The 26,349-nt window shown below is 33.4% G+C and overlaps 1 protein-coding gene across 1 annotated transcript in view; it reads right to left on the reverse strand.

Moving 5' to 3' along the window:
• The window catches only part of WDFY3 (WD repeat and FYVE domain containing 3), a 316,134-nt gene that overhangs the window by 95,939 nt on the left and 193,846 nt on the right, over positions 1 to 26,349 (reverse strand). The window contains exons 21-32 of the mRNA XM_051965853.1: positions 24,593 to 24,824; positions 17,277 to 17,437; positions 15,881 to 15,992; positions 13,629 to 13,819; positions 12,523 to 12,675; positions 12,197 to 12,270; positions 11,927 to 12,088; positions 9,115 to 9,209; positions 5,784 to 5,904; positions 5,294 to 5,511; positions 1,911 to 2,146; positions 123 to 257 (exon numbers count right to left, since the gene is read on the reverse strand). Of these exons, the coding sequence (XP_051821813.1) occupies positions 123 to 257; positions 1,911 to 2,146; positions 5,294 to 5,511; positions 5,784 to 5,904; positions 9,115 to 9,209; positions 11,927 to 12,088; positions 12,197 to 12,270; positions 12,523 to 12,675; positions 13,629 to 13,819; positions 15,881 to 15,992; positions 17,277 to 17,437; positions 24,593 to 24,824 (1,890 nt within the window). The remainder of the gene's footprint in view (positions 1 to 122; positions 258 to 1,910; positions 2,147 to 5,293; positions 5,512 to 5,783; positions 5,905 to 9,114; positions 9,210 to 11,926; positions 12,089 to 12,196; positions 12,271 to 12,522; positions 12,676 to 13,628; positions 13,820 to 15,880; positions 15,993 to 17,276; positions 17,438 to 24,592; positions 24,825 to 26,349) is intronic.

Genomic DNA, 26,349 nt, shown 5'->3' on the forward strand with positions numbered 1-26,349 from the left:
AGATTCTGAAAGTAACACAGTAAATCTATAGTGCAGTGGACCATTTTGATTAATGTCCTTTTATTCAGAATAATAGAGGCAGGTGGAGTTATTAATGTTTCTCAATGCTTCATCATACTTACTGAATTTAGCATGCTACGAAGCATTCCCAATAACAAAAAAGCAGCTTCTGTGCAAACATTATGGATTGAAGACACCACAGTTCCACTGGAAGCAGGAACTCCAAAGATAAATGTCCAAATGGAGTCCAAATCAAACTATGGGAATGAAGTGAAACAATAATTAAGTACAGATTCTTTTCCTCAACAGGAAGCTGTACTTCTAGTATTTTAACATCTTTCAAATAAAATTCTTTAAATGATCAGATGGATATTGGTCTAATAATCACAAGCACAGTTTTAGTGTGAAAAGACAGAATGAGAGGAGAATTTCACTTTCTCATATATCCTATAATACCTTTCTATCTAAAAAGATAAATTGTAAAAGATACTGACCAGAACATTCTATCTTATGTATTTATTTTGTCTTATCAACATAAATAGACTATATTTCATAAGACTACAATACTCTTTCAATAAATTATTACAAAAGAAGAATTTCCAGAATAAATTATACATGATGGTCAAAGGAATGAAATCATATGGAACTATACTGACTAACTAGTAAATTTAAAGCACAATAATTTTCTCAACCGATTCTCAGTTAGAAAATAATTTTAATGAACACCTTCCCCCAAAACAAGCAAACAAAGAACTTTCTAATTTGGTTTAATATTGCTCATAGAAGTTCTTGCCACTAAAATAAGGTACAATTGTGGGGGTTTGTTTCTTGCTGAAGTGTATTTTTTTTAACCATGTGAGTATGAAAAATAATTGTCATAAGATTAAACAGATCTCTATCAGGTTACTCACTCCTTTATTAAGCCAACATTAGGATACACAGTGGAGGATTTTAATTTTAAAAGGATTAAAAAATATTGGAATTGACTAAGATAACTTTAGCATTTTAAAGGGTTTGTGCCTCAGGATGCTGAGGCATAATTAAATCTAAGATAACTTGAAAATCCTTTCCATGCATGGCTACTTAGTTATCTCCTTACCTTCTACAAAAAGCTTTGTTGAACCCCTATTAATTCTAGTGCTTTTTCTCTATCATTTTATCTTTATTATATTATCTATATTATCTATAATATAAATTGAATATCTTTGCATGTTGTTTTCCCTATTTCCCAATTAGATTGCAAGCTCCTTGAAAGCAAGGATTGTCTTTTGCTTCTTTTTGCATCCCTAGTGCTTAGCACAGTGCTAAGTTGGTGCTTGATAAATACTATTGATTAATATATTGGTTTATGCTTAACTGTCAGAAAATCAGAAAATATAAAAGCTTTACTTAACTTAGATATCATCTTACTTTAAACTATTTTACAAATTAATATTAGTTTTTAATAATCGAAAATGATTTTAAACATATTTCTTCAATAACAAGTTATTTGTGAAAATATAAAATTAAAGTCTTTTATTGTCTACTTTTTCAAAAGACAGCTATATTCTTAAAATAAAGAATAAAATTCCACAAAATTCTTTAGTTCAGCAGTGAAAATGTTCACTTCAGTGTTGATTTTCTGATTGATAAATCTTATGAATACAGGAAAATAATGTGCTTATCTTTGTAATTATTTTAAACTTATAAATAAAAGTCACCGTTACTGTGAATTTAGAGTAAACCTATCTTCAATTTTCTATTGTCATCTTTATACATATGTATTAATTTACAGATTTAACATAGAAATGTTTTTTGAAGAAATTAACCCATAATTCCCATTGGTAAATTTGTTCCCTCCCTCCTGTCTAACCCACACTTCCAATTCCCAGCCCCAAATTACAGTTGCGCCTTGTTAGATAAATTCCTACCTGGCAACCCTGATTACATCGGCTGCTGATGACAGGTACACTGACCTGTAGGTTTTCAGGCAGCTCAGCAACTGGCTGTTGCAGAAAGAGGGCCATGAGGAGGAAATAAAGGGCAGGGACGTTAGTATGCTTAGGGAGAAATGACTGTAGAACTGGAAAACCAGGAAAATGACAAGCATCCCGATTAATCTCCCTAATAGCTGATCGCCCGCCAGCACTTCTGCCCACATTGAATCCTTTAAAAAAAAAAAAGAGAGAGAGAGAGAGAGAGAGAGAGAGAGAGAGAGAGAGAGAGAGAGATAAAAATTAGTGTAAAACTCTTGGCATATCAAATTTTATTGTGTCTATGACATAAGAATTTGGAATAAAATGGGTTAAAATGATATGTCTAAAACATTTACACTAACAGTAGTCAATTATATATACAACAAATATATACAAAACACTACCTCCAGGGAAACTTCCCTTGGAGTTTCCAAGCAAATGTTGGACAACCATTTGTCTAGTGTGTAGTGTAGGGATTTCTTTTTGGGTAGTTTTTGGACTAGACAATTGATAAGGTACTTCCAATTCTGAAATTTTGTGATACTGTGACTTTACTCTAAACACAGAAAATTAGTACAAGACACAGGGGGGAATGTGAAAATGTTTTGGAAAAATTTTCTCTTCTTTAGTATTTCTTTGGGATATAAGCCCAATAGAAACACTGCTGGATCAAAGGGTATGCACAATTTGATAATTTTTTGGGCATAATTCCAGATTGCTCTCCAGAATGGTTGGATTCGTTCACAACTCCACCAACAATGCATCAGTGTCCCAGTTTTCCCGCATCCCCTCCAACATTCATCATTATTTTTTCCTGTCATCTTAGCCAATCTGACAGGTGTGGAGTGGTATCTCAGAGTTGTCTTAATTTGCATTTCTCTGATCAATAATGATTTGGAACACTCTTTCATATGAGTGGTAATAGTTTCAATTTCATCCTTTGAAAATTGTCTGTTCATATCCTTTGACCATTTATCAATTGGAGAATGGCTTGATTTCTTATAAATTTGAGTCAGTTCTCTATATATTTTGGAAATGAGGCCTTTATCAGAACCTTTAACTGTGAAGATGTTTTCCCAGTTTGTTGCTTCCCTTCTAATCTTGTTTGCATTAGTTTTATTTGTACAAAGGCTTTTTAATTTGATGTAATCAAAATTTTCTGTTTTGTGATCAGTAATGGTCTCTAGTTCATCTTTGGTCACAAATTTCTTTCTCCTCCACAAGTCTGAGAGATAAACTATTCTATCTTCCTCTAATTTATTTATAACCTCGTTCTTTATGCCTAGGTCATGGACCCATTTTGATCTTATCTTGTTATATGGTGTTAAGTGTGGGTCCATGCCTAATTTCTGCCATACTAATTTTCAATTATCCCAGCAGTTTTTATCAAATAATGAATTCTTTTCCCAGAAGTTAGGGGCTTTGGGTTTGGAAAGGGACCTGTATGTGCCAAAATGTTTGTAGCAGCCCTATTTGTAGTGGCTAGAAACTGGAAAATGAATGGATGCCCATCAATTGGAGAATGGCTGGGTAAATTGTGGTATATGAATGTTTTTTTTTTTAATTTAATTTAATTTAATTTAATTTTTTTAATTTAATTTTATTTAATAATAACTTTGTACTGACAGAATCCATGCCAGGGTAATCTTTTACAACATTATCCCTTGCACTCGCTTATGTTTCGTTTTTTCCCCTCCCTCCCTCCACCCCCCCCAAGATGGCAAGCAGTCCTATACATGTTAAATATGTTGCAGTATATCCTAGATATAATACATATTTGCAGAACCAAACAGTTCTCCTGTTGCACAGGGAGAATTGGATTCAGAAGGTAAAAATAACTCGGGAAGAAAATCAAAAATGCAAATAGTTCACATTCATTTCCCAGTGTTCCTTCTTTGGGTGTAGCTGCTTCTGTCCATCATTTATCCATTGAAACTCAGTTAGGTCTCTTTGTCATAGAAATCCACTTCCATCAGAATACGTCCTCATATACCACTGTGAATGTTATGGAATATTATTGTTCTGTAAGAAATGACCAGCAGGATGAATATAGAGAGGCTTGGAGAGACCTACATGGACTGATGCTGAGTGAGATGAGCAGAACCAGATCATTATACACTTCGACAACGATATTGTATGAGGACGTATTCTGATGGTCTCTACTGAAAAAACACCAACCACTTCTATTTTTTTACCCAGAGAACCTAATACAGAATTTGGAACATAAACAATTGCAACTAATAAGCTGCTTGGACAAGTCAATCTATCTTTGCCTCAATTCCTTCACTTACGAAAAGGAGCTTGAGTAAATTATCTGTAAGGAGTTCTCAAACTTTCTATAGTGAAAGAATCATTTACTTTAAATAAAACTTTGGCAGACCTCTTGTAGTAATTCTAATAAAGTTTTTAATAACTATTAGCAGACAACATAAAATCCATAAGATACCTAGCAGCAGTTTTGAGAAATTCTACTCTAATTTTTGTTGCCGTTTTTCAGTTTCTGACTCTTTGTGGCTCCTTTTGTTTTTTCTTGGCAAAGATGCTAGAATGGTTTACCATGTCCTTTTACATTTCATTTTACAAATAAGGAAACTGAAGAGTAACTGACTCATTTGTAAGTGTCTGAGGTCAGATCTGAATTCAGGGAGATGAGTCTTCCTGACTCCAGGCCCAATACTCTAACTACTGTATCACCTAGCTACCCTTCTGCTCTAATTCTAACTCTTTTTTTTTTTTTTAAGATATTATTACTCTGAATTAAAAAAAAAAGCTTTGATTTCACACAATAAATAAATAAATTACAGGTTGAGAAAGATAGGTATATCTAGGTGGCACAGTGGATAATACTCCAGGCAGGAAAACATGCATTCAAACCATAAAATCACAGCTGACCTGAGAAGTTCTTCCTGGTCTTCCTTAATGCTAAGGCCTTTCCTATGAAGTCTCTCTCTCTGTATATGTATAACACATACACAAGAGTTGTTTGTATATAGTAATCTGGATATTGTTCTGTGTCTATCCTCAACACTTGGCATAATGTCTGGTGCCTACTAGATGTCCAATCAACTCTTATGAAGGATTTACCCAATAACTTGGTGAATAACTATAAACTTAGACTCTTCACTTCAGAAGTTCATAGTTTTCAAATTGAGCAGGGAAGAAATGAGCCAGACTGGTGATTTAGTGAGAATTCTTGTGACTTGAGCACAAGGTGAGGAGATGTTACAAAGCTGGATGGGCTGCAGGTTCCATGAGCTAACGGATTCAGTATCCACAATCTGTTTCTAAGGTCAGATAGAACATAAAATCTTACCTCTTCAAAGTAAAAAGTTTCATACCTAGTACAGTGCCAATTTTATTGGTCAAGACAGAATCTGTTTGCTCAAGCCAGCCTCCACCACTGAGTCCTTCTTTAAATTTGATGAGAACAGACTGGTTACTCAGCAAGACAACCAAAATCCTCATGGCTGCAGTCACTGTAGTTGAGTGCAAATGTTCCTCGGTAAACATCAGGAGCCAGTCAAAGCCCAGTGTTCTAACCAGGTCTTCACAAGCTCTACTCAAGGGGAAGAGGATTAAGTTTCAGAATTAGTTTCAGGATTTAGTCAGACACAATTCAAAACCTCATTATGAAATCATTTTAATTTTCTATTGTTATAAAAGTATCAAAATGCAATATTTCATTAAAATGAATTTATGATGCAGAGAATTTATTTCTCTACATATTCTTAAGTAAAGTTGGTTGACATATACTATCAATTTTGGAAGTATAATAAACTAAAGGGAAAGACAAACAATCAGCATGTAATGTCAAGGAGTTCTACTTACTGTATATTAATGCTAGTCTTTTCCTTTGATGAGTAGACTAGTTTGAGTAGAATATCTAATAGTCTATTTCTCAAAAGGATAAGATTAGCAGATACAAGCCCTCCAAAATCTTCCTCAGTTCCTAAAAAAGAAAAGAGAGTAATTAAACTTTGTATGTGAGACAGCTCATATCCCATGAAAATATTTACTGGATTTTCTTCCCCAAAGAAGTCATTTAGAAAACCTTTTTTCCCACACATCTCACAAATAACATGGGAAACAGAAAAAAACCTAAGGCAAAGTCAGATTCAATTTCTCTTACTCTTGAGATATGATTATCTAAGCTCTGATCTAATCTAAACTGATAACATTCATTATTCTTATACATATTAAAATAATTTTGATGCATAAAAGGTAATTCACTAACAGGAAAAAAATCAACTTCTTGCCTCATAGAAATAAAACATAACAAAACCCCATGACAATGTAAAAGTGTAGGTGGATGTAAATATACTTCTTTCCCTAATTGTGTAAAATTATGGAACAGGGATGAAGGAGAAGAGATGGTAGGGTAAAGGAAAATGAGAGTAAGAGACGGAAGGATAAGAAGAAAGGGAAAGAAAAGAAAAATGTCACTGAGGGGGTGAAAAGGGAACATAGAAGCAAAAGATGAAGAAGTTTCTGGTAAAGAGAAGAGAATTAAAAGACATGAAGGAAATAAGAAAAGGGGAAGAGGAAGAGAAAGAGGCAGGAGAAAAGGAGAGTTAAAAAGATAGAGAAGAAAAAGCATTTGTTGAAAGTGGGTTCTTTCATATTCCTTGGCATAGGCTATGACTGAGGAGTGGAAAGGGGAGGGTTATATATCCCCCAAGAGAAATCTCTCTTGAGTTTCAATCCTCTCTCACCAAGTATACCATCACATTTCAAATTGGAAATCCCAGATTGCAAAGATTTTGAGATTTGAAAATTTTTGGAATCAACATATATAAAATAATTATCTTTCTCCCCTAAACCTACCCTATTCCAAACTTTCCTATTTCTGCCAAAAACAGTCACCATTGGTTCAATCTCTTTGGGTCTTTAGTTTGGCATTAACCTCAGCTCCTCATTCTCCCTCACCAATCTAGATACTCAGATAATCATCTTACCACGTCTATTCCCACAATACATCACTTTCAATTCCTTCTCCCTACCTGAATTCAGGTTGTCCTCATTTCTCACTTGGATAATTATTGAGAGCCTCTTAACTTGCCCTGACTCAAGTCTCTCCATACCACATAAGTCAGTGTATTTTTAAAAATCTAACTACACCCTCTTCCTCTGCTCCCTACTGTCTTCAGGAACAAATACAAATGCCTCCATTTATTTTTTAAAGATCCGTACAACATGGCCCCACACTATCTTCCTCATCTCAACTAATATTGCTGTCCTTTCCTGGGGGTCTCTCTCTTTCCCACATATGGCAGCCTATCTCCTGTGTCATTGTGGTTTTGAACTGAAATTTATCCACGCCTCCCATTCCTTTCTTCCTTTAAGATTCAGCTCCAGTACAATTAGAAACCTAATTTTCAATATTATTCATAAGAAAGCAAGGGAATGCCAGAAAAAAAAAATCTACTTCTATTTCATTGACTTCATTAAGCTAAGCCTTTGACTGTGGGTGTTCACAACAAAATGCAGCATCTCCAAGAGATGAAATACAAGTTCATTTTATTTGTTTCCTGAGAAACCTGTACGTGGGCCAATAAGCAACAGTTCAGAATGCAGAACAACAATTGCTTTAAGATAGGAAAAGAAATACAATAAGCTATACATTGTCACCTTATTTATAAATTTAATTTATATGCAGAGTACATAAAGCTCAACCAACCAGGATAGATCAAGGAAAGAGATGTGAATTCAACCTTTTTGCTCTAAAGGCTATCTCTCTACCCATAAGACCAAGATAGAGCAATGGCTATGAGAGGGATCACTGCACTGATGACTGCAGCCTTACTGATGAAGCCTGTTGGGAAAGTTGGCCCCAAAAAGAGTAGAATGTTTGAGAATTTGTATTTTTTATATATTTGGGCTGGCATTGCCTGGCCTCTGATCCTAGCCAATATAACCAACTTGTCTATGCTTTCATTTTCCTCATCAACAAATGATAACCACACCTGCTCTTAATTTAGTGTGATGTTGTGAAAATAAAGTGTGACCTGTAAAAGGATTGAAGAATATCTTTTCCTTCATACAGACTAAGTGGGTATTGTTATAGAAACAGTGGTCAACTTAAAAGCTGCAATCATACTTGCATTTCAAGCAATTTTCCATTTCTACACCATATATTTGCTAAAAATATGATAAGGTAGTATCCAATTGTAATTAAATCCTTCTTTCCATAAATGATACTGTTTGTGGGGGAAAGAAAACAAAGACAGCATACGCACAAGTCATGGGACCTGGAGGAAAATTGAGTGGCAAAGAAGATTATCTTGAAAAGTTCCTTTATTTAGTATGTTCCAGAAAAGTCCATGTAAGTAAAAAAATTTAAAATCCAAGTAAATAGAGGTTCTTAACTATTTTGTGTCATGGATCCCCTTTGAGAATCTGGTAACACCTTGGAATTCCTTCTCAAAGTAATGCTTTGATATGAATAAAATACAAAACATAGGATTACAAATGAAACCAATTATATTGAAATGCAACTATCAATTTTTTTCATTTTCAGTTCAAAGACAAGAACCACTTTATCTAAGGGTATTGAATTATAAAAGAATGCTACTATAAAGTTTTATAAAATGCACAATTTGGAAGAAGCAGGGGAAAGGAAATCACATTTTAATTAATTTTATTTTTCTATGATGAATATTCAGATAAGGATTCAATAGATTCACAACACAAAAATTCTGTTTTCATTTACACATTTGCAACTTCATTTTAATTTTGCTTGTTCAAGTTACATGTACTTTTTAAAAACTGAATTTTCTCTCTGTAAGTTTGTACAACTACGCATATGTATATGTGTATGTACATGTATATAACTTAACAAAGTATTAAAAAATATGTATTTGTGTCCTGTGCTGTACCTTTAATTTTCTTCTGTGTATTAAAAAAAGTTTTTTATTTAAGTTTTTTCATATATCTTACCAACCTACCAACGCCTCCCTTTATTCACCCCCACCCACCATTCATTCTTTCTAGATGTAAATCTGAGCTTTGAATTACCATCATAGATCTGTGCAACCCATGAGAGAGGGAAAAAAGTATGGCTGAATAGAGAAAATTAAGAAATTACAATTTTAGATCTCATTTTGGCCTGCCAAAATAAATGTTCCTACTACTGTTATTTTTCTAATCCTAGAGCTCTTACCTGTGTCCAGTTTTTCTTCATTGTTTATTTCCATGACTACAAATTTCTCACAGACAGCAAATGTTGGCAAAGTAGAAGCAATGAACTGTCCAAACCTTCAAACACAGGAAATATAAAATAAAGAATGGTGTCCATGTCACCAATAAAAAAAGATACTTTTTCCAGCCCAGTGACCAGCATTTGGTATTTAATCAATTCTAGTTGAAAACTGATGAAATTAATACTTAATATTTTTCTTAGGAATCAAACCAATAACTCTAATAACTTGTTTTAAATAAGTTTTAAAGATACAAGAATGAAACTAAACACAGCAATTATCTGGAAATATGTAACATATCAATTATGAATAAATATAAGTTACCCAATCTTAATTTAATTTATCTCTAAGTGCTGTACAGAGTTTTTTTAAAATTCATTTCTAATAGGCTCTCTATTAGATTATCTCACACTGGGCTGTTGTAAAACTTTCATTTCAAGGCTCCAACTATTTGTCTCCTCCATTCCCTGGCTGACAATTTCATCTAAGAAGATTAACATCATTTGTCTTATGTCCCTTTATGTTCTCTCTTCTATTCCTCAGAATCTTTTGGTCTTTACCTATTATCTCCTTTCCAGAGGTTTCAGATAAAGAAGTGGTCCTATCTTTTTACCAAAACTAACCTCTCTACCTTGTCCTTGATTCTAGCCCATCTTATTTTAATGATCAAGCCCTCTCATTTTTTATTCTTTCCTACATCTTCCCTTTGCCTACAAACAAGCTTAGGTCTAAAAGCCTGAAAACAAAACAACATATTCTTCCTTTCATACTGTTAGATAGTCAAGGCATCGTGTACACACACACACACACACACACGTATATAGATATATGCATACGCACACACACACATACCCCTTTCTAAACTTCCAGAAAGAGTAGGCTATAATTTCTCATTGCCCATGCATTCCTTAAAGCCCAATAAGCTAGTTTCTCTTTTTATCAGTCTATTGAAACTATCTTCTTTTAAGATCAATGATTTTTTTAACTTAGTATTTTGTCTTTATATTATCTATATTTCCCAACATAGTCCTACCTCCTCCCTCTCTACGATAGCCATGCAAATAACAAGAAAAAAAGTTTAGTTAAACTAAAATCAAAACCCAGTAAATTCTTACTTGCCCAGTATAATGGCCCCTTTTCAGCTTCCACCATCCTCAGTGTTCATGATGCTCCTGATTCACTTCTTATCTTATTCTTATTCTGAGAATATCTTGGCTTTTTTTTTTCCTCCTGACTTCTAAGAATGAGCCGTTGGGTCATCTTTTTATTCTCACACTAAACTCTGCCCCAAAACCATCTCATCCATTCCCTTTTCTTCAATAAAGGCATCTCAGTGGTATAGAGTGCTGGCTTTAAAATCAAAGAGATCTGAGTCCAAATGCTGCATCAAATACATACTAGTTATATGATTCTGGCATCTTTCAGTTTTACTATCCCCATTTGCAAAATGGAGATAATGATAGCATCTACAACACAAACTAGTTGAGAGGATCAGATGAAATAACATATGTAGAATATTTTATAAACTTTAAAAACCTGTGTAAATGTTAGCTGATATTGTCACTATTACATACCTCCAAATTTTCTATATCTAACTCCTATGTCTCTCTAAGCTCAGTCCCACATTTTTTAAATTCTCAATTTTTCCAACAAATAAAGAACATTTCCAAATGCCTAACAGAAAATAAAGATGTTTTTTAAAAATGCTAACCAAGTGCATATGAAATTATAGAAATTCATTTCATGCCACTAGCTTCTTCTTAAATAAAATCTATATAATAAAATCCATGTTACTTCCAAAACTGTCCTGCTCATCTGTGGACAATTTTGAAACTTCTGAAACTTCTTTTATTCTGTAATGTGCATTTAAAAAAATATTCAGTGGTACTTTTTTCTTTCTTTCTTTTTTTTTTTTGCATCATTATCGCTGATATCTCTTAAGTCTCCTTAAAAACTAAGAAAAACAAATAAGTACCACTATCACACACAAAAAAAGTCCTTCTATCAAAGAAGCATGAGTCACACAAAATGATATGATGGCCATGTTCAAAAACTCCTGTTCCCTTCTGTGATGGATTTTTTTGAATCCATCACCTCTCTGTCATGACGTATGTTGAAAGCTTCAACAAAGGTGCCAAGCAGAGATGGATGATCCTACTACTGATAAGAGAGACTCAATCTCTCAAATTTGTTATGCTTTATAATGTTGTTGCTCTTGTATAAGGTGTTTTCCTGCTTTGACTCACTTCATTCTGTACCAATTCATACTAAACAGGATTCTCTGAAATCATTTTTTTCTTATTTCTTATAGTACAATAATACTGTATTATATTTATAATGTAATGTCATCCCTCAATTGCTAAGTACATCCTTAGTTCTTTGTCCTTCCCCTACCCTCCAACCTCCTTGGCCAACTTTCACAGTTAGTTTGAGAGCATGAAGTTTATTCTGCTCACAGTTATTCCCTGTCTATCCTCCAGAAAAAAAAAGGAAAAGAAAATGAAGAAAATTTTGATAGACATAAGGAAGAAGTCTGAAAGTATATAAGTGAAAAAGTAATGAAAGAATTACACCAATCAATTCTAATACTTCAGGTAAAGAATTCAGTAATTTATCTTCTTCAATAAGATAACCTAGATATGAAAACATAGCATGAATGTCTACACTTAAAATCACACATGTGGTCTTGACTATTCTCTGCACAGCTTACTTCAGTAATTTCACTTCAGTACCAAATTAAATTTTTTTTACATGCCAAAAAAAAGTTTGTATTACCTGAGTAAATCATTGCTACTGGGAAAGCCTTGGAGTAAGTAGCTCAGCACATTACTAATAGCAACAATTGTGGGTTGAGACAAAGACATATCTCGAAGTGTAAGTAGCAGCTTTGGGATTAATTGAAATTCTCTCATTAATTTAGCATTCTTTGAGGCTTCACTGAAAGAGAAAGCAGTTTTAATGAACAGTTCTGGCTTCATTTCCAAACTATAATATTCCTTTACCTACTGAAGATTTTTAGTTTAAAACATGGGTAATAACTAATACCTGGACTCTGTGAGTAGTTCAATGAAGTGTTCAAATAATGAAAGATGCAACTCATATGGTGCATGAAGCCAGACCTGTAATATAAAATTAATAGTGGTGATTGTAGGCAAATTCATTTAGTTTATAGATCATAACTTCTCTTAAAGCAGAGACTATATTTTATCTCCATTTTGAATTGTCTCCAGAACCTAGAACAAAGATCTACATATAGCAGTGATGACTGATGATAACAGCTTATCAAATTTGATTCCCCTCAATTTTATCAACATAATTAGTGAAATTGATTTGTTGATGATAAAATTATGCATTATTATTTCTATACATACTTCAAAATCACAAAGCAAATCTTGGAAGGCAGTTGAGTTTGGAATGATGGATGTCTCATGTCCACTATCAACAGTTCCCACCAAAGAGAAAGTCAGATGGAGAATGTGACTATTAAGAAGTGAACGTTTCTTTTTCAGCAGCATTGCCAATAACTAAAATAAAAGATGTGAAATACCAATTGATAAAACATCTTGAATATTAAAAAATGCATACACTGGAGAACATTATATACCTGGTTACAAAAAACAAATTGAATAGGACTAAACAGATTTGTATGTTCTTTTTATATAAACTTTTCTGGAGCTGTATGCTTTTGAAAGACTACAAAAATTATAAAAACCTATATAATTGTTTTTCAAACTACTTTTTCATCTATTTCTCGGAAATTGTCAACTAGAGTTTTAAAATAGATGGTACAATACATAACAAAAAGAAATTTAAAACTCCAAATACTTGCTTCTCTGATCTATAGAAAATTTAGTCCTTTTCTAATCATATTTTTATATAGTCATAGCCCCACTAAGATTTATCACAGTGGGGTTGGAATGAAAATAGGGAGCGGTTATAGATTTTTAAAAAATATATTTCAGGACCTCTAAAGAAAGTCAGTGTGTGTCAACACATCAAGAATAGAATATATAATGATGCCAGTACATGTGGCAACATGTCATTTATTTAAGCCAGGATCTTAGGCACCAATCCTGGTTTGGATAATTATGCTTCAGGAAGCATAATTTATTTGTGCTTATTTCACCATTTCACTAAATCAAACTCTCTGAAATCCAGAGCTATGCCATTTCTTCTCTGCAGCTATTTATGATCCAATGAGAATTTCAAAGTATGTAAAATCTATAATAAAATAATTTGTCTGACCAGGAAAAGTTTAACAAGTCAGAAGGAAAAAAATAATGAATATAAGATATTAATAACTTCGTTATCATTTCATGCTTTTGTAAGTATATGTAATGAATGAATTACAAGATTCTTGAGTAAATCTAGATTATATTTCTACTCTATAGCTTGAAAAATATGCTACTAATCATTATGAAAACAAAAGAAATTTTTATAAGAAAAAAATAAAACTCTAAACCTCATATTTACATACCTGATAACCCTTGATTCTCTCCATTTCTTTACTGGCTAGTGGGTTACTCTTTACTACACAAACCAGGGCCTTTACAGCGGCATACAACCCTTCCACATCTGATGCCATGGCCACTAACCCCAAAATGGCAGCAGCCCCACCAATGTACTGTAAAGTCGTGGCAACGGGCTTAGGTACAAATGTTCTTACCCCTGAATAAAAGACAGTAAGAAATAATTAGGGCCAAATCTTCAATTTTAAAAAAATAATAAATGTAAAAGTAATGCAATCCATTTTGATGGCCCTTGGATATAAATTCCATATATCTATCCTTTCCCAAAATGATAATTATAATAAAATCAAGGTAATCCGCAATAGCAGGTGATTAATAAATGCTTTTTTCATTCATTTATAAATACTGTGAATTGATTGCTATAAAATGGATTGAATAATGCAAGAGATTATTTTTGCTGATTTGGTCTCACAATGATTAAAAAAATAATTGATTTGTGGAATTTTTAGAATCAATTCCAGTAGGGGAATTGTTGACTTAAAAGTTGACTTTTAAGTGGCCATCAAGAGAAAAATCTCTAGGAGGCTCTTATAAAAACAATATCTAGAACTTGTCCATTAAATTTGTCCTTGCACCATAACAGAAAGGATTCAGGTAGTACATTAGAATTTTTAAAAAATATAATTTTTTAATTCTGAGAGAGAAGTGAGTCAATTCAGCATGAATAATAAAGAAGAAAGTCAGTCTCAGAGTCAGGAAAACCTAGGTTCAAGGCCTGTCTCTGGGCAAATCATTTACCTTCTTGTCCTTTAAGAAACTCTCTACAAGATGAAATCACAAATTTGGCTCCCCCAAAATACAAATAAAAAAGACATTAGAATTTTTCATTTTTAGGTGAAATTTGTGAGTATGCTGCTATAATAGGTTCTAAAAAGTTAGTGATTGCTTGTGAAGAACATAATTTGTGGGCACATAAAATTAATTTTTGACTTAAATTAAGAGAGTAATATGGCACAGAATACCAAACTGAACCAGGTTTTGAGATTAAATTTTCAGTATGAGCCTCTGAAATAGGTAAACAATACAAATCAGGGCTTGATTTATTGTTTTATGGATTATCAAAACTTAAGAAAGTGATGAAGAAAATGTTAATAATGCAGATTAACCTTAAATGTGTCCTGTGTATATTTTTTTCAGAGAGCCAGTTGTTAAGCATTTATCAGCACAGCACTGGATAAGTGACTTAAACTGTTAGTACCCCACGCAAATCTCTAAGACTGTATGTGACAGGTGAGTTGTTGATCTGTATTAGTGGAGGGAGTCTCCACACTGGCAATCCCTGACACTTATCAAAGATCAACATAAAAATAAGAAAAAAAAATGTTGTTAGAATAAAGAAAAAATGGTATCAATACACTTATTACAAAACAACAATAAATAACATGCCATTAATTACTAAAATTATGAGGACTGAAAAAAATAATGGATTTTGGTTACCATGATATGACTTTCCACATTAGTAAAGAATAGCTGAAATTACACATGCTCTTAAATTAATCAGATTGAAAAAAATTATAGAATTCAATATTTTATCTATACATTTTTAAATTTATCTTGAAATATCAAGAATATATTTTATTTATTCAATTATCTTAAATGGACAAAAAGGAAAAAGTTTAAACTTTCATTAATATTTTAAGAATTTTAAAGGTTAAGAAAACTTTTCCTTTTGTAAGATCAGATAACAGTAGCTCAGTTACAAGGCTATTTAACATTAAGGCCATTTTAGTATTATAAAATATCACTGAGTTCTAATGAAGGAAGTATATATGAGTCGGAAGAAAACTAACTCCTTCTGTTTTAAGTTTTCCCATTATACCTGGCTCCTTGAAGCAATTACAGCAACACTAAATTTGCATTTTTATCTGACCACAAAAATCACATATATTGTGATTCCAAGCACTGTGCTGCCTCAAATTGTTATATTTATTTATTATTATAATCTACAAATCTGTTGAACCAAAACAAAGAAGACAAAGGATGCAATTTCAATTCAAAAAAGAAACTAGGATAAACTTCTGAACAAATGGCACATTGATTATAAAAAGGAAATATAACAACTAAAAGGAAAAGGCAAAATAATTGCCATTATGAATGACAGCACCACGAGAGTACAAGAGGACATAAAGTAATTACTTCTCGTAACTATACTTAAGATTGTCATATACATACAAAGAATCACAGCAGATCTCTCTCTCACCTAAATAGCCAATGAGTGCAGCACCAACAGTGCGTGCTGGCCCGTTCAGATGTCCGGCTGAGTTATGTAACAATTTCACAGGGGTAGCATTCTCATGGGAGGAAATGGCTAACTGTGGAACAGAAAAAGTACATGATAAAAACTATCAAAACAACATCAAAACAAAAAAACAAGGATTCTTTTGCTTTAAAAACCAGACTTATTTAAAAAAAAATTATTTTGCCTTCCAACAGGAAAGCAAATAAGGAGTGTCTCATAAAAATATCTGGGTTAATTATATAGAAAACGTAATTCTGAAGACCTGCTCAGATTATAGGGGGAATAAAACCACAAAGACAGAAACAAAGACAACTCTTATTGACATAGTATCAGAAAAGACTGAAGGGGTTGCATTAAACCTAAATACAGGAGTTCAATTGAGGATATCCTAGAACAACAGCATCTGCTGCCTCCACTTCAATAATCAATAGTTAATATAATAATTTTCTATAACTCAATGAATTGTGAAAAATCAGTGAATAATATTTTCAAAATGTTTTAGATAAAATATACCTGCATCAGAGGAAGGACTCCATGGGAATACATATGAGGCCTTTGTGGTTGGTTATATTAACTCTGAAGTTGCCATAAAACCCATAGCAAAAAAATGTATCAAACAGAAATCTTTTTGTTTTAAATGACAACCAAAAAAGTGTGAAGCAACTTGACAATGGCAAGAGATGTGAGCAGAGAATCAAAAGAGTGAGTTTTTGCTCTCCCTATGTGGCCCATGAGTTGTATGAATCTGATAAAATCAATATTCTCACTCACAAAACACATAGTGGGCAGGTATATGGGTTTTTGTACATAGGGAGAGTAATACAACCTATGAGTTTACTGGTAGGGGGACTTTATGGGTAAGAAACTCTCTCTTCCAATATCATTTGGCTTCTCTCTTATTTTTAGTTTTAGGGCACAGTGGTTAAGTGACTTGCCCAGGAGGACACAGTCCTTGTTTTCCTGGCTGAATCTCATGTAACCACATTCCCTTGATCCCTGTCTCAGACCAGGAGCTGCAGGGAAAGGGATGATTTACACTGGTCAAGGAGAGCTCCTGATACTGAGGACATCAAAGATCTCATCAAAAACAAACAAATAAAAGCAACACATATGTGGGAGTAGTTTTATTTTTTACTTCTTTTTTTTAAGTCAATATGAATTATTAATATTGCGACTCTTGGCTAGAATTTCATTTCCTAAGTTAAAAGATTTTAGAAGTCAATGTAAATTGTCATAAGGAAAGTAGTAAACAATCTATTATAGCCCTAAACTAAAACTTTAGAAGATCTTTAAGGAAACATGTGACTTTTTCTAATATATGCCAATTATAGTTTATCACAAAGTAATTCCCACTTACCTGCTTGGCGATGGCTTTACTATCTAATTTGTTGTAAACTTTCCTTATTTTTGCCACTGTGAGGGAAGACACAGAGACGGCATAGAGACCAAACGACACTTTTTCTTCTGGTACTAATGACACAGGGGATGGGATGCCACTTTCAGATTTGGAATCTTTACCTTCAAAATAAGAAATAATGAATGCAGCAGAATTAATTATCTTCAAAATAAAAACAGTAAGTGGGCTACATAAAAATTGCCACCTTTAGTTCAGAGATCAAAAAACGTATTTTTCAGTCTGTTGCTTGATTACTTGCTTTTTCACTAAGGAAAGCTTCCTATTTTATTATATTAAGAGGGAGCATAACAGGATAAAACACCTCTCCTCCCCAAGGGAAGTTCCAGAGTAATCGGTATGGCCTTGGAATAAGGGATGGGGAGGCAATGAGGTGCGCTAGTTTCAAAAGTTTTGCGGGACTTGACAGGAATGTATTCACTCTCAAGATTGCTTTCTGAATCATGGCTACCTCCTGTAAATTCCTTCTGCCATCTGCTGTTTTTCTGTTGAATTGCAGCAGTTAGTAGCACAATTCAAAGAAGGCAACCTACCCAATTAAGATCTACAGGAGCAGTCAAAACCTCTGTTACTTGTGAGTCAGACCCCCAGTTATATTCAATAACAACATTAAATGCTCCTAAGGTCAAATATGACCTATTTATTCACTTTACTTCTCTTTTCCTGCCTCTAGATCTCTAGATCTGAGAGAGTAAATTCCTTTCACCTTCCATTATGTTCCTAGAAGATGGCATCAGAGCCATGGAGATTACTTTGGAGTTTAATTGAACAAAACTGATGAGAAAGGTGTGGATGCCAACTTTTGTTGTTACTCCAGCTATGTTCAAATATGCTCTTCCAATTATTTGACTTTGCACTCTAAGTTTCGTCAATACATTTATTTATGTAAGGCTATAAATCAGTATTTATTATTTAAGTTCAAGAACAGGTTAGAAGTGGGGGCGAGGGGGTCAAAACATTTATTAGGTGCAATGAAAAAATATATCATTTAAAAAAATCTATGATTTCTTTGAATTGGGCATATGCTCCATTATAGCATAAGCCTATAATTTATTAGACAATAACTTTGTGGCAAAAAACTCAACCAAAGTGGTAAAACAGCTCTGTCAAAGAAAAAAAAACCTTGGTCTAGATCAATTTGCACAGGAGCTTATAGTAAACATTTAATGGCCAATTAACATAATCCTCAACAATAAAAAATGCACTTTACCCAAAGATTTTTTTTTTTTTTTTTTGGCTAAGGCAATTGGGGTCAAGTGACTTGCACAAGGTCATCCAGCCAGGAAGTATCTGAGGTCACATTTGAACTCAGGTCTTCCTGACTTCAGGGCTGGTGCTGTATCCTCTGAACTATCTAGCTGCCCCCCAAAGCTTTTTTTTAAGCAAAAGACAAATGTGTTCTAATACCAAAACTAAGATAAATAAAAGAAGAACAAAGAGTTATAGATAAATTTAATGTATATTAATTCAAAAGTTTTAAATAAAATCCTGGCAAGGTTATTATACAATAGATCCAGAAAATAATTTAATATTATCAAAGATGGTTCAATACAAGGAAATAAGATCATATAAACAATACATATAAAACAATAAAACCAAATTATGTTTCCTTAGAAATAGAAAAAACCTTTGATAAAACAAAGCACTTATTTATATTAAAAACAAAACATTCATAGAATGTTGCAAGTTCTTTACTATGTTCAAAAAGAAGATATCTAAAACTAACAGTTCCATTTGAAAAGGAGAAACAATGGAAGCCCTCCTGACTTAAAGAGGGATAAAAAACAAAGATACTTTCTATACACTACTGTTTGAAAACATAAGCCTAGAAAAGCTATTTATAATAAGGACAAAAGAGTAAAACTAAAGTTAAAAACCCTGGTACAATTAATCTATCAGTTTTATAGGATATCAATCAAATTATCAATCAAATACTTTTAAGAACTAGAAATAACAACAGAACTTATTAGGAGCAACAAAAGTTCTAGAATCTGAAAGGGAAATAATGAAAAGTAGGAAATAAGGGAATATAATATCACACACTGAACTACATTATGGAGGAATAAATCATAAAACTGATAGACATTAAGCAACAGAAAAAGTACTTTGGGGAACAGACTAGATAAGCAAGAACCAAAAGTATTAAGACAAATTCAATGTGTTACAAAGATAAAAATATAAAACAAAGGAGGGGGAGAACTACTATTTCACAAGAATTTATGGAAAGACTGAAAAGCTGTTTGCCAAAAATTAGGTTTGGACCAGCATCATATTCCATATGACACAATAAACTCCAAAAGAATACTTGATATGACTATGAAAGAGCACACAGCACAAACAATAAGCAAATAAATATAAGTAGAAGGTATTATCTTTTCTGTCTTTATAAAGTTAAGTAAAAAATTATTTTCTTTTTTTTTTTTCCTTTGGTGAGGCTATTGGGATTAAGTGACTTGCCCAGAGTCACATAGGTAGGAAGTGTTAAGTGTTTAAGGTTGCATTTGAATTCAGGTCCTCATGATTTCAGGGCTGGTGCTCTATTCACTGCCCCTAAGTGAAAAATTCTTAACCTAAGGACAGAGACGATGATAAAAGAAAAAGTATACAATTTCAGTTATAGAAAATTAAAAAGCTTTCACATGAACAAAACAGAAATGTGTAATACTTATTCACAGAAGCTCCTTTTAAAAAAAAAGTATCAAAGGACAAGAAATAAAGTGTCTGCCCATCAATTGAATAATGGCCAAATAAGTTGTGGTAAAAAACAATTACTTTGAGAAATTCAGAATAAAGGAATGCTTCTAAAAACAGATACAGAATGTAGTAAGAAACAATTATATATAGATATAGACATGCATATCTATACCTATCTATTTATCTATCTATCTATACATCTATATAAAGGCTACAAAAATATAAAGGAAAAGAGCATGAAGAGGAAATCAAACTAAAAAATTGTTTAAAAATATTACCAAAAGAGAAGAGGCAAGCAAAATCAACAAACATTTACTAAGTCATTACTATGTTCCAGGCCCTACAGTAAGCTTTGGGAATATCAATACAAGAAGGACATTTCCTACACTCAAGAGCTTACATTCCAATGGAAGAAGACAAACTATTAAAGAAAGCTGAAAAGGCAAGAAGATCAAAGAGGATCACAAGAAGCTGAAGTTCAAGGCAAATAAAATAGCTGAACATACCTTATTCCTCTTGGCAGAAAAGAAAAAGATACACAGAGAGACAAGATACTGCATGTCTTAGAGGATAAAATTGTGTACTTTGTATTTAACTGTTTTTTTGTTGTTGTTAAGAAATACTCAATTCTAGAGGTAGAGGTGAGCTAATATCCAGAAATGAAAGTCATAAATAACAAAAGTATCCAGAAAATAACTTATTTCTAAGGAGGTTTCAGTTTGATCTAAAAAAAAGTTTTCATTAATTGGAACTGGCACAAAGTAGATTGGCTACTTTAAGTGTGAGGGAATAAAGGAGAATGGGTTCCCTAGTATTAGTAACATGTAAGCAAAAACTTGTTTTGATTTCAGAGACTCCAAGACCTAATCTAGAATAGGGAAGTTAAAGCAAAAATCTTTTAATGAGATAGTGATCCAAATTTTAGAGCTCTCTAGTAAAAGGGTGAGTTACTAAAGAATTAAGCATGCTTGCTTGCACACATATATATTTATCACACTCGTCACTTTTCCAACTGAAAAAATTTACTGTCCCCCATATCTTTCTACCACACATCTTCTTTGTTCTCACGTCTCAATTCAATTCTTTTCAGATACTTCAAATTAGATGTCCAGTAGATCTTAAATGAAATATGTCCAAAATAGAATTTATAATCTTCCTCTTTAAACACTTCCCCCTTTCTGCTTTTCCTATTACTGTAAAAGATAACACCATCCTTTCAGTCCCTCCCTCTGGCAATCTAAGAATCTTCCTGGATGCCCTACTCTCTTTTACACCCGTATTCAAGCTGTTCCCAAGACATATCAAGTTCCCCCTTACAACTCTCCATATCTCTCTTTTGCCATTTTTGTATTCCTACTGCTTGGCATACTGCCTGGTACATAGCAAGTGCTTAATTAGAATTTACTGACTGGCTGACAAGATACTTGATAACCTAACTTCCAATCATACCATTCAACTAAAACTACTCTGTCCAAAGTAGTTTGTCTGAGACTTTTTTCCAAACTTCATTTCTTCCAATCTCCACTCAAATGACATTTTCCACATGCAATGTCCATGTCAATTTACTTCGTAATTGTTTTAATCCATTTTAAACATATTTAAATATGCATTTCCCAAAAGACTGAAAGCCATAAAGGTAGAAATATTTTCTTTTTCTCTTTTTAACCCAGTGCCTAATACACAGCACCTCATCTCTAACTGCCCACTATACATTTCAAACTGAATGACTCAGAGAAATCTCAAACTCAATGTGTACAAATCAAGACTACTTCCCTTCTAAACTTCTCTATTTCTGTTGAAATATTTTTGTTTCTATTTCCTTCTTTGTCCCTCAGGTTCATAATCTTCACATTATCTTATTCTTACTTTCCTACCTTCCTACCTTCAACCCAAATTTCTTATCAGGTGGTTCTAATTCCATGATACCTTTCATATTCAATTCTTTTTCTCCATTTATTTGTTTGGATTGTCACCTCTTGTCTATTGCCATGGACGCCTAATTGGTATCTCTACTTTGCTTCTACCCACTCAGATATATCCTCAGTACAACTAATTACAAAGGTGATAGAACCATGTAACTCCCCTATTTAATCAGTAAAATTCAGTGACTCCCTATTTCCTCTAGGATCAAATATAAATTATTCCATTTGATTTTTAAAGCCCTTAACAATGTGGACCAAACATACCTTTCCAGTTTCATTTTATATTACCTTTGCATTTTCCTGCATTTTGGGGCCAGTCACAAGTGACCTTTTCTCTATTCTTTATATATCCCACTATATGTTTATCTCCTTGTTTTAGCAACAGTCATTCTTTGTTCTCAATTCATCTTATAAAATCCCGTTTCCTTCAAAATCCTAATCAAGAACATTCGATATCAAGCATGTTTCCTTCCATACCTTCTAAATACTAGAGTCATCCTTAACTATCTAGCATCTATTAATCTTTATAAAAAAATGGATTTATTTTGCATTATTATATAGTAACATAGAATATATATATGTTCTACTTAATCAATTAATGAACACTAATTAAGTACCTCCTATGTGTCAGACACTGCTAAATGCTGAAGATACTCCAAAAAAAAAAAAAAAAAAAAAAAGACCAAAGGGAATTTCTGCCTTCAAAAAGCTCACAATCTAATGGGGAAGATAATAAGCAAATACATATGTACAAACTATATATAGAAAAAAAAGAAAGAAATGAATAAAAAGCCAGGTACTAGAATTAATAAAGGTTAGGAAGACATTCCTGTAGTTGAGATTTGCAGAAGTCAGGGAAGTCAGTGGTCAGAGGCAAGAGGAAGACTATTCCAGACATGGAAGATAGCCAGAGAAAATGCTGGGATCCAAGTAATGGAGCATCACTCCAGAAGAGTATGTAGGGAGGAATATATTTTAAGAAGACTGGAAAGGTAAAAGGGGGCTTTGTTGTAAAGACCTTTGAATGCCAAACAAAGTATTCTACTCCTGGAGATGATCAGGAGCCTCTGAAGTTTATTAAATAGGAGTAGTGTTGATGTGTGACATAGTTGAATCTAGCTAAGATTTAGGGCAATCACTTTAGGGACCAAAGGATGGGTTAGAGAAGGAAGAGAGTTGAGGTAAGCAGACCCATTCACCAGCAGGCTACTGCTGTGTGAGGGGATGAGAGTCTGCAAAAGAGTGGTCAAATTGTCACAAGAGGGAAAGGGGTATATTTGAGAGATGCTGCAAAAATGAAATCAACAGATCTGATATGGGAGGTAAGAGACAGTGAGGGGTTGAGGATGACACAAGGTCTGCAAACCTGAGGGACCAGGAAGATAGTGTTGTTTCCTTCTGAATAGGGAAGGTAAGAAAAGTGGGAGGTTTAGATGGAAAAACAATGAGCACTGTTTTCAGCATGGTGAGCTTAAGATGTATAATGAACACCCAGGTTGAGATGTCTAAAAAACAGATGGAGATGAGAGATTAGAGGTCAAAAGAGAAGTTGGGCAGTATAGGAAGATTTAAGCATCATTAGTATAGTGATAAATTAAATTCATGGGGGTTGATGAAACCAACAATGAGATAATATAAATAGCAGGAGAAGAGAAGAGGACCTAGATCAGAACTCTAAGGGACACCTACAGTTAGAGAGTATCATTTAGCTAAGGAACCAGCAAAGGAAGGAAGAAAAAGAACAGCCTGATAGGTAGGAAGAGAATCAGGAAAGTGTGTTATTATGAATACCTAGAGAGAAGAGAATATTATCAACTGGGTGAAAGGCTGAAAACAGCTGAGAAAATGATGTGAGAAAATCACTAGAACTGGCAAGTAAAAGATCTTAATTAACTTAAATTAATGATGTAATTTTGGAAAAAGTAGTTCTGGTGGAAAGATGAAATTGGAAGCTAGACTGTAAGAGGGGTTAAGAAGTGAGGAGAAGAAGAGGAAGTAGAGATACTGATTGTAAATTATTTTTTCAAGTTTAGCAACAGAAAGGAGAAGAAATATAAGATGATCTAGAAGGATAAAATGATATTTCCTGAGGATGAAGAAAACAAAGGCAATAGGAAAAGAGCCAGTAGACAGGGAGATTGAAGATAAGTGATAAAGTGGGGAAAACAGAGAGAACGATCTGGGCAGAGGGGTAATCTTAATAAGGAGTAAGGTTACCACATCATGTGAGACAGGTGAAGGAGGAGATAATGGAAGAAGACACCCACTGATATGAGATGGGAAAGAGGCTAGAGGAAGTTTGTAGAAAATGTACTCAATTTTTTCTGAGGTCATTTTGGGTGAGCTTCTCAGTTGAGAAAGTAAGAGGAACCACGAGATTTAGAAGAGATGAAAAAGAAAGAGACAGAGACAGACAGAAAGAGAGAGACAGAGAATAACATTCCTGTTGTTCTTATAAGAACAGATTGTTTTATTAATTGTATTTTAATTCCCGGTGCTCTGAACATAGCAGGTATTAAATAAAAGCTTGTAGGATAATTTGTAAATGTTTTTTGATTGGCTGACAATGTACACAATTCATGAGAACTATTTTAAGAATCATTTAAAGGAGGAATTTTAGCTAAGAGGGACAAGGGTACTTACATGGGACATGTACAGCCTGAAAGCTTCCAACATAGTTTGGTCCTAGTTCATAAATGATATTAACACTTGAAATAGGCAAAACTTCTTCTAAGAAATGTGTGGGTCCCAGGCGCCATACTAATGAAGCAAGCTGGCGTTGAGCAGGTGGTGTGCCAATGTAGGCATATACTGTGCTGACAACAGGTGGATTTGCAGAACCTGAACCCCCTGGAGTACTGTGAACATAATGAAGCTATAAAGAAAAATGAGAAGAAATGAATCAGAACAGAAACAGGTATGCCAGGAAAGAAAACGAGCAAGTTTAACTTATGTTTACTAAACTTATATCTCCATTCCCCCAAAATTCAGTGGGTTCTCTCACACTGTGCAAAAGACCCAAGTACAGTTAATGACAGGAAACGTAAGGGCAGAGGCTAAGTCTGTGTGTTCCAGCAGCGCTGGAACCTCTGCTCTGAAGGTAGAGACCAAAGCAAAAGACGGAACTGCTATCTAGCTCTTACTAAACAGCTGGCAACAGAACAAGAAAGATGAAGGAAAACCAAGAGTAGATTCAAGATATGCAACACATATTATATTTCTTTTGAAATTACATTGTAAGGTTGCAGCAAAATGTCAGCATCTCATCGAGGCATTAAGATGCAATAATTCATGTTTTTGTTATGGTATAAGTATGTGTTACTGTGAAAATGAATGCACATGTGTACATCCCCCCCCACACACACACACCTCCCTTACTTTCCAAACTCCTATATACCACACGTTAATTTCAGATTTCAAGGCACATTACTGTTAATTTATATGATGTCAAAAATTATTATTCAATTAAATTTTAGCAAAAAAGTTAATAGGATTGTAGGAGGTGAAGAAGTTGACTAAATTTTCCACTTTTCAATTTCATGTCATATTCTCAGAGAATTGTTGAACATAATTAATCTTTGCTTAAATTTTTTCTATTAAAAATCTTTATATAATTACCATATAGTTCTATAAAGTGGTCTGAACTTGCATAAACTCACAAAATACATAAGGATATGGAAAATAACTTATAAAGAAGGAAACACTTACGTAAGGCAACATAGACAGTAAAGAGCCACTGCTGGGGGAAAAAACAACCACCACCAAAAACTAATCATTAAATGATTTTTTAAAACCATACTTCAGTTTTACTTTAAGCAGTAAAATTAAAGATAAAGCTTAAACACAAAGAAAATCAAATAATTTTAACTGTAAAGCAAAACCAAAGGGAAAAAAACATAGAACATATTTTGGTAAAATGTGCATAGCATTGTCTGTTTGTTGAAGGAAAGCTTTTACCATAGCCTTTTGCTCTACTGACTAAAGTTTTTTGGGAAGAACAATGAAGACACAACTCTATACCACTAATTCATTTGAGGAACTTGGAAGACTCTGCTGTTTGTGAAAGTGTGTCTGCTTCTCATATTTCATCGAGATCTCTGAGCTTTCATAAACATTTTATAAGTAATGAGAAGTGGTGCTGTCTAGGGGAGGGAGTGGGGGAAGAGAGGAAGAAAAATTTGGAACACAAGGTTTTTCAAGGGTGAATGTTAAAAATTATCTTTGCATGTATTTTGAAAATAAAAACCTATATTATTTAAAAATATATTAATTAATTCAGAAAAAAGTGATGAGATGAGAAGTAGGTGAATAGGTTTTGATATCTTCTTAAGTCACTTGCTCAACATTCTAATAATCTAATCTTTTTGATTATCTTGGAATTGTTCCATCTGAGACAGTTT

This window comes from Antechinus flavipes, chromosome 6 (genome assembly GCF_016432865.1).
Source record: "Antechinus flavipes isolate AdamAnt ecotype Samford, QLD, Australia chromosome 6, AdamAnt_v2, whole genome shotgun sequence".
NCBI classification, from domain to species: domain Eukaryota; kingdom Metazoa; phylum Chordata; class Mammalia; order Dasyuromorphia; family Dasyuridae; genus Antechinus; species Antechinus flavipes.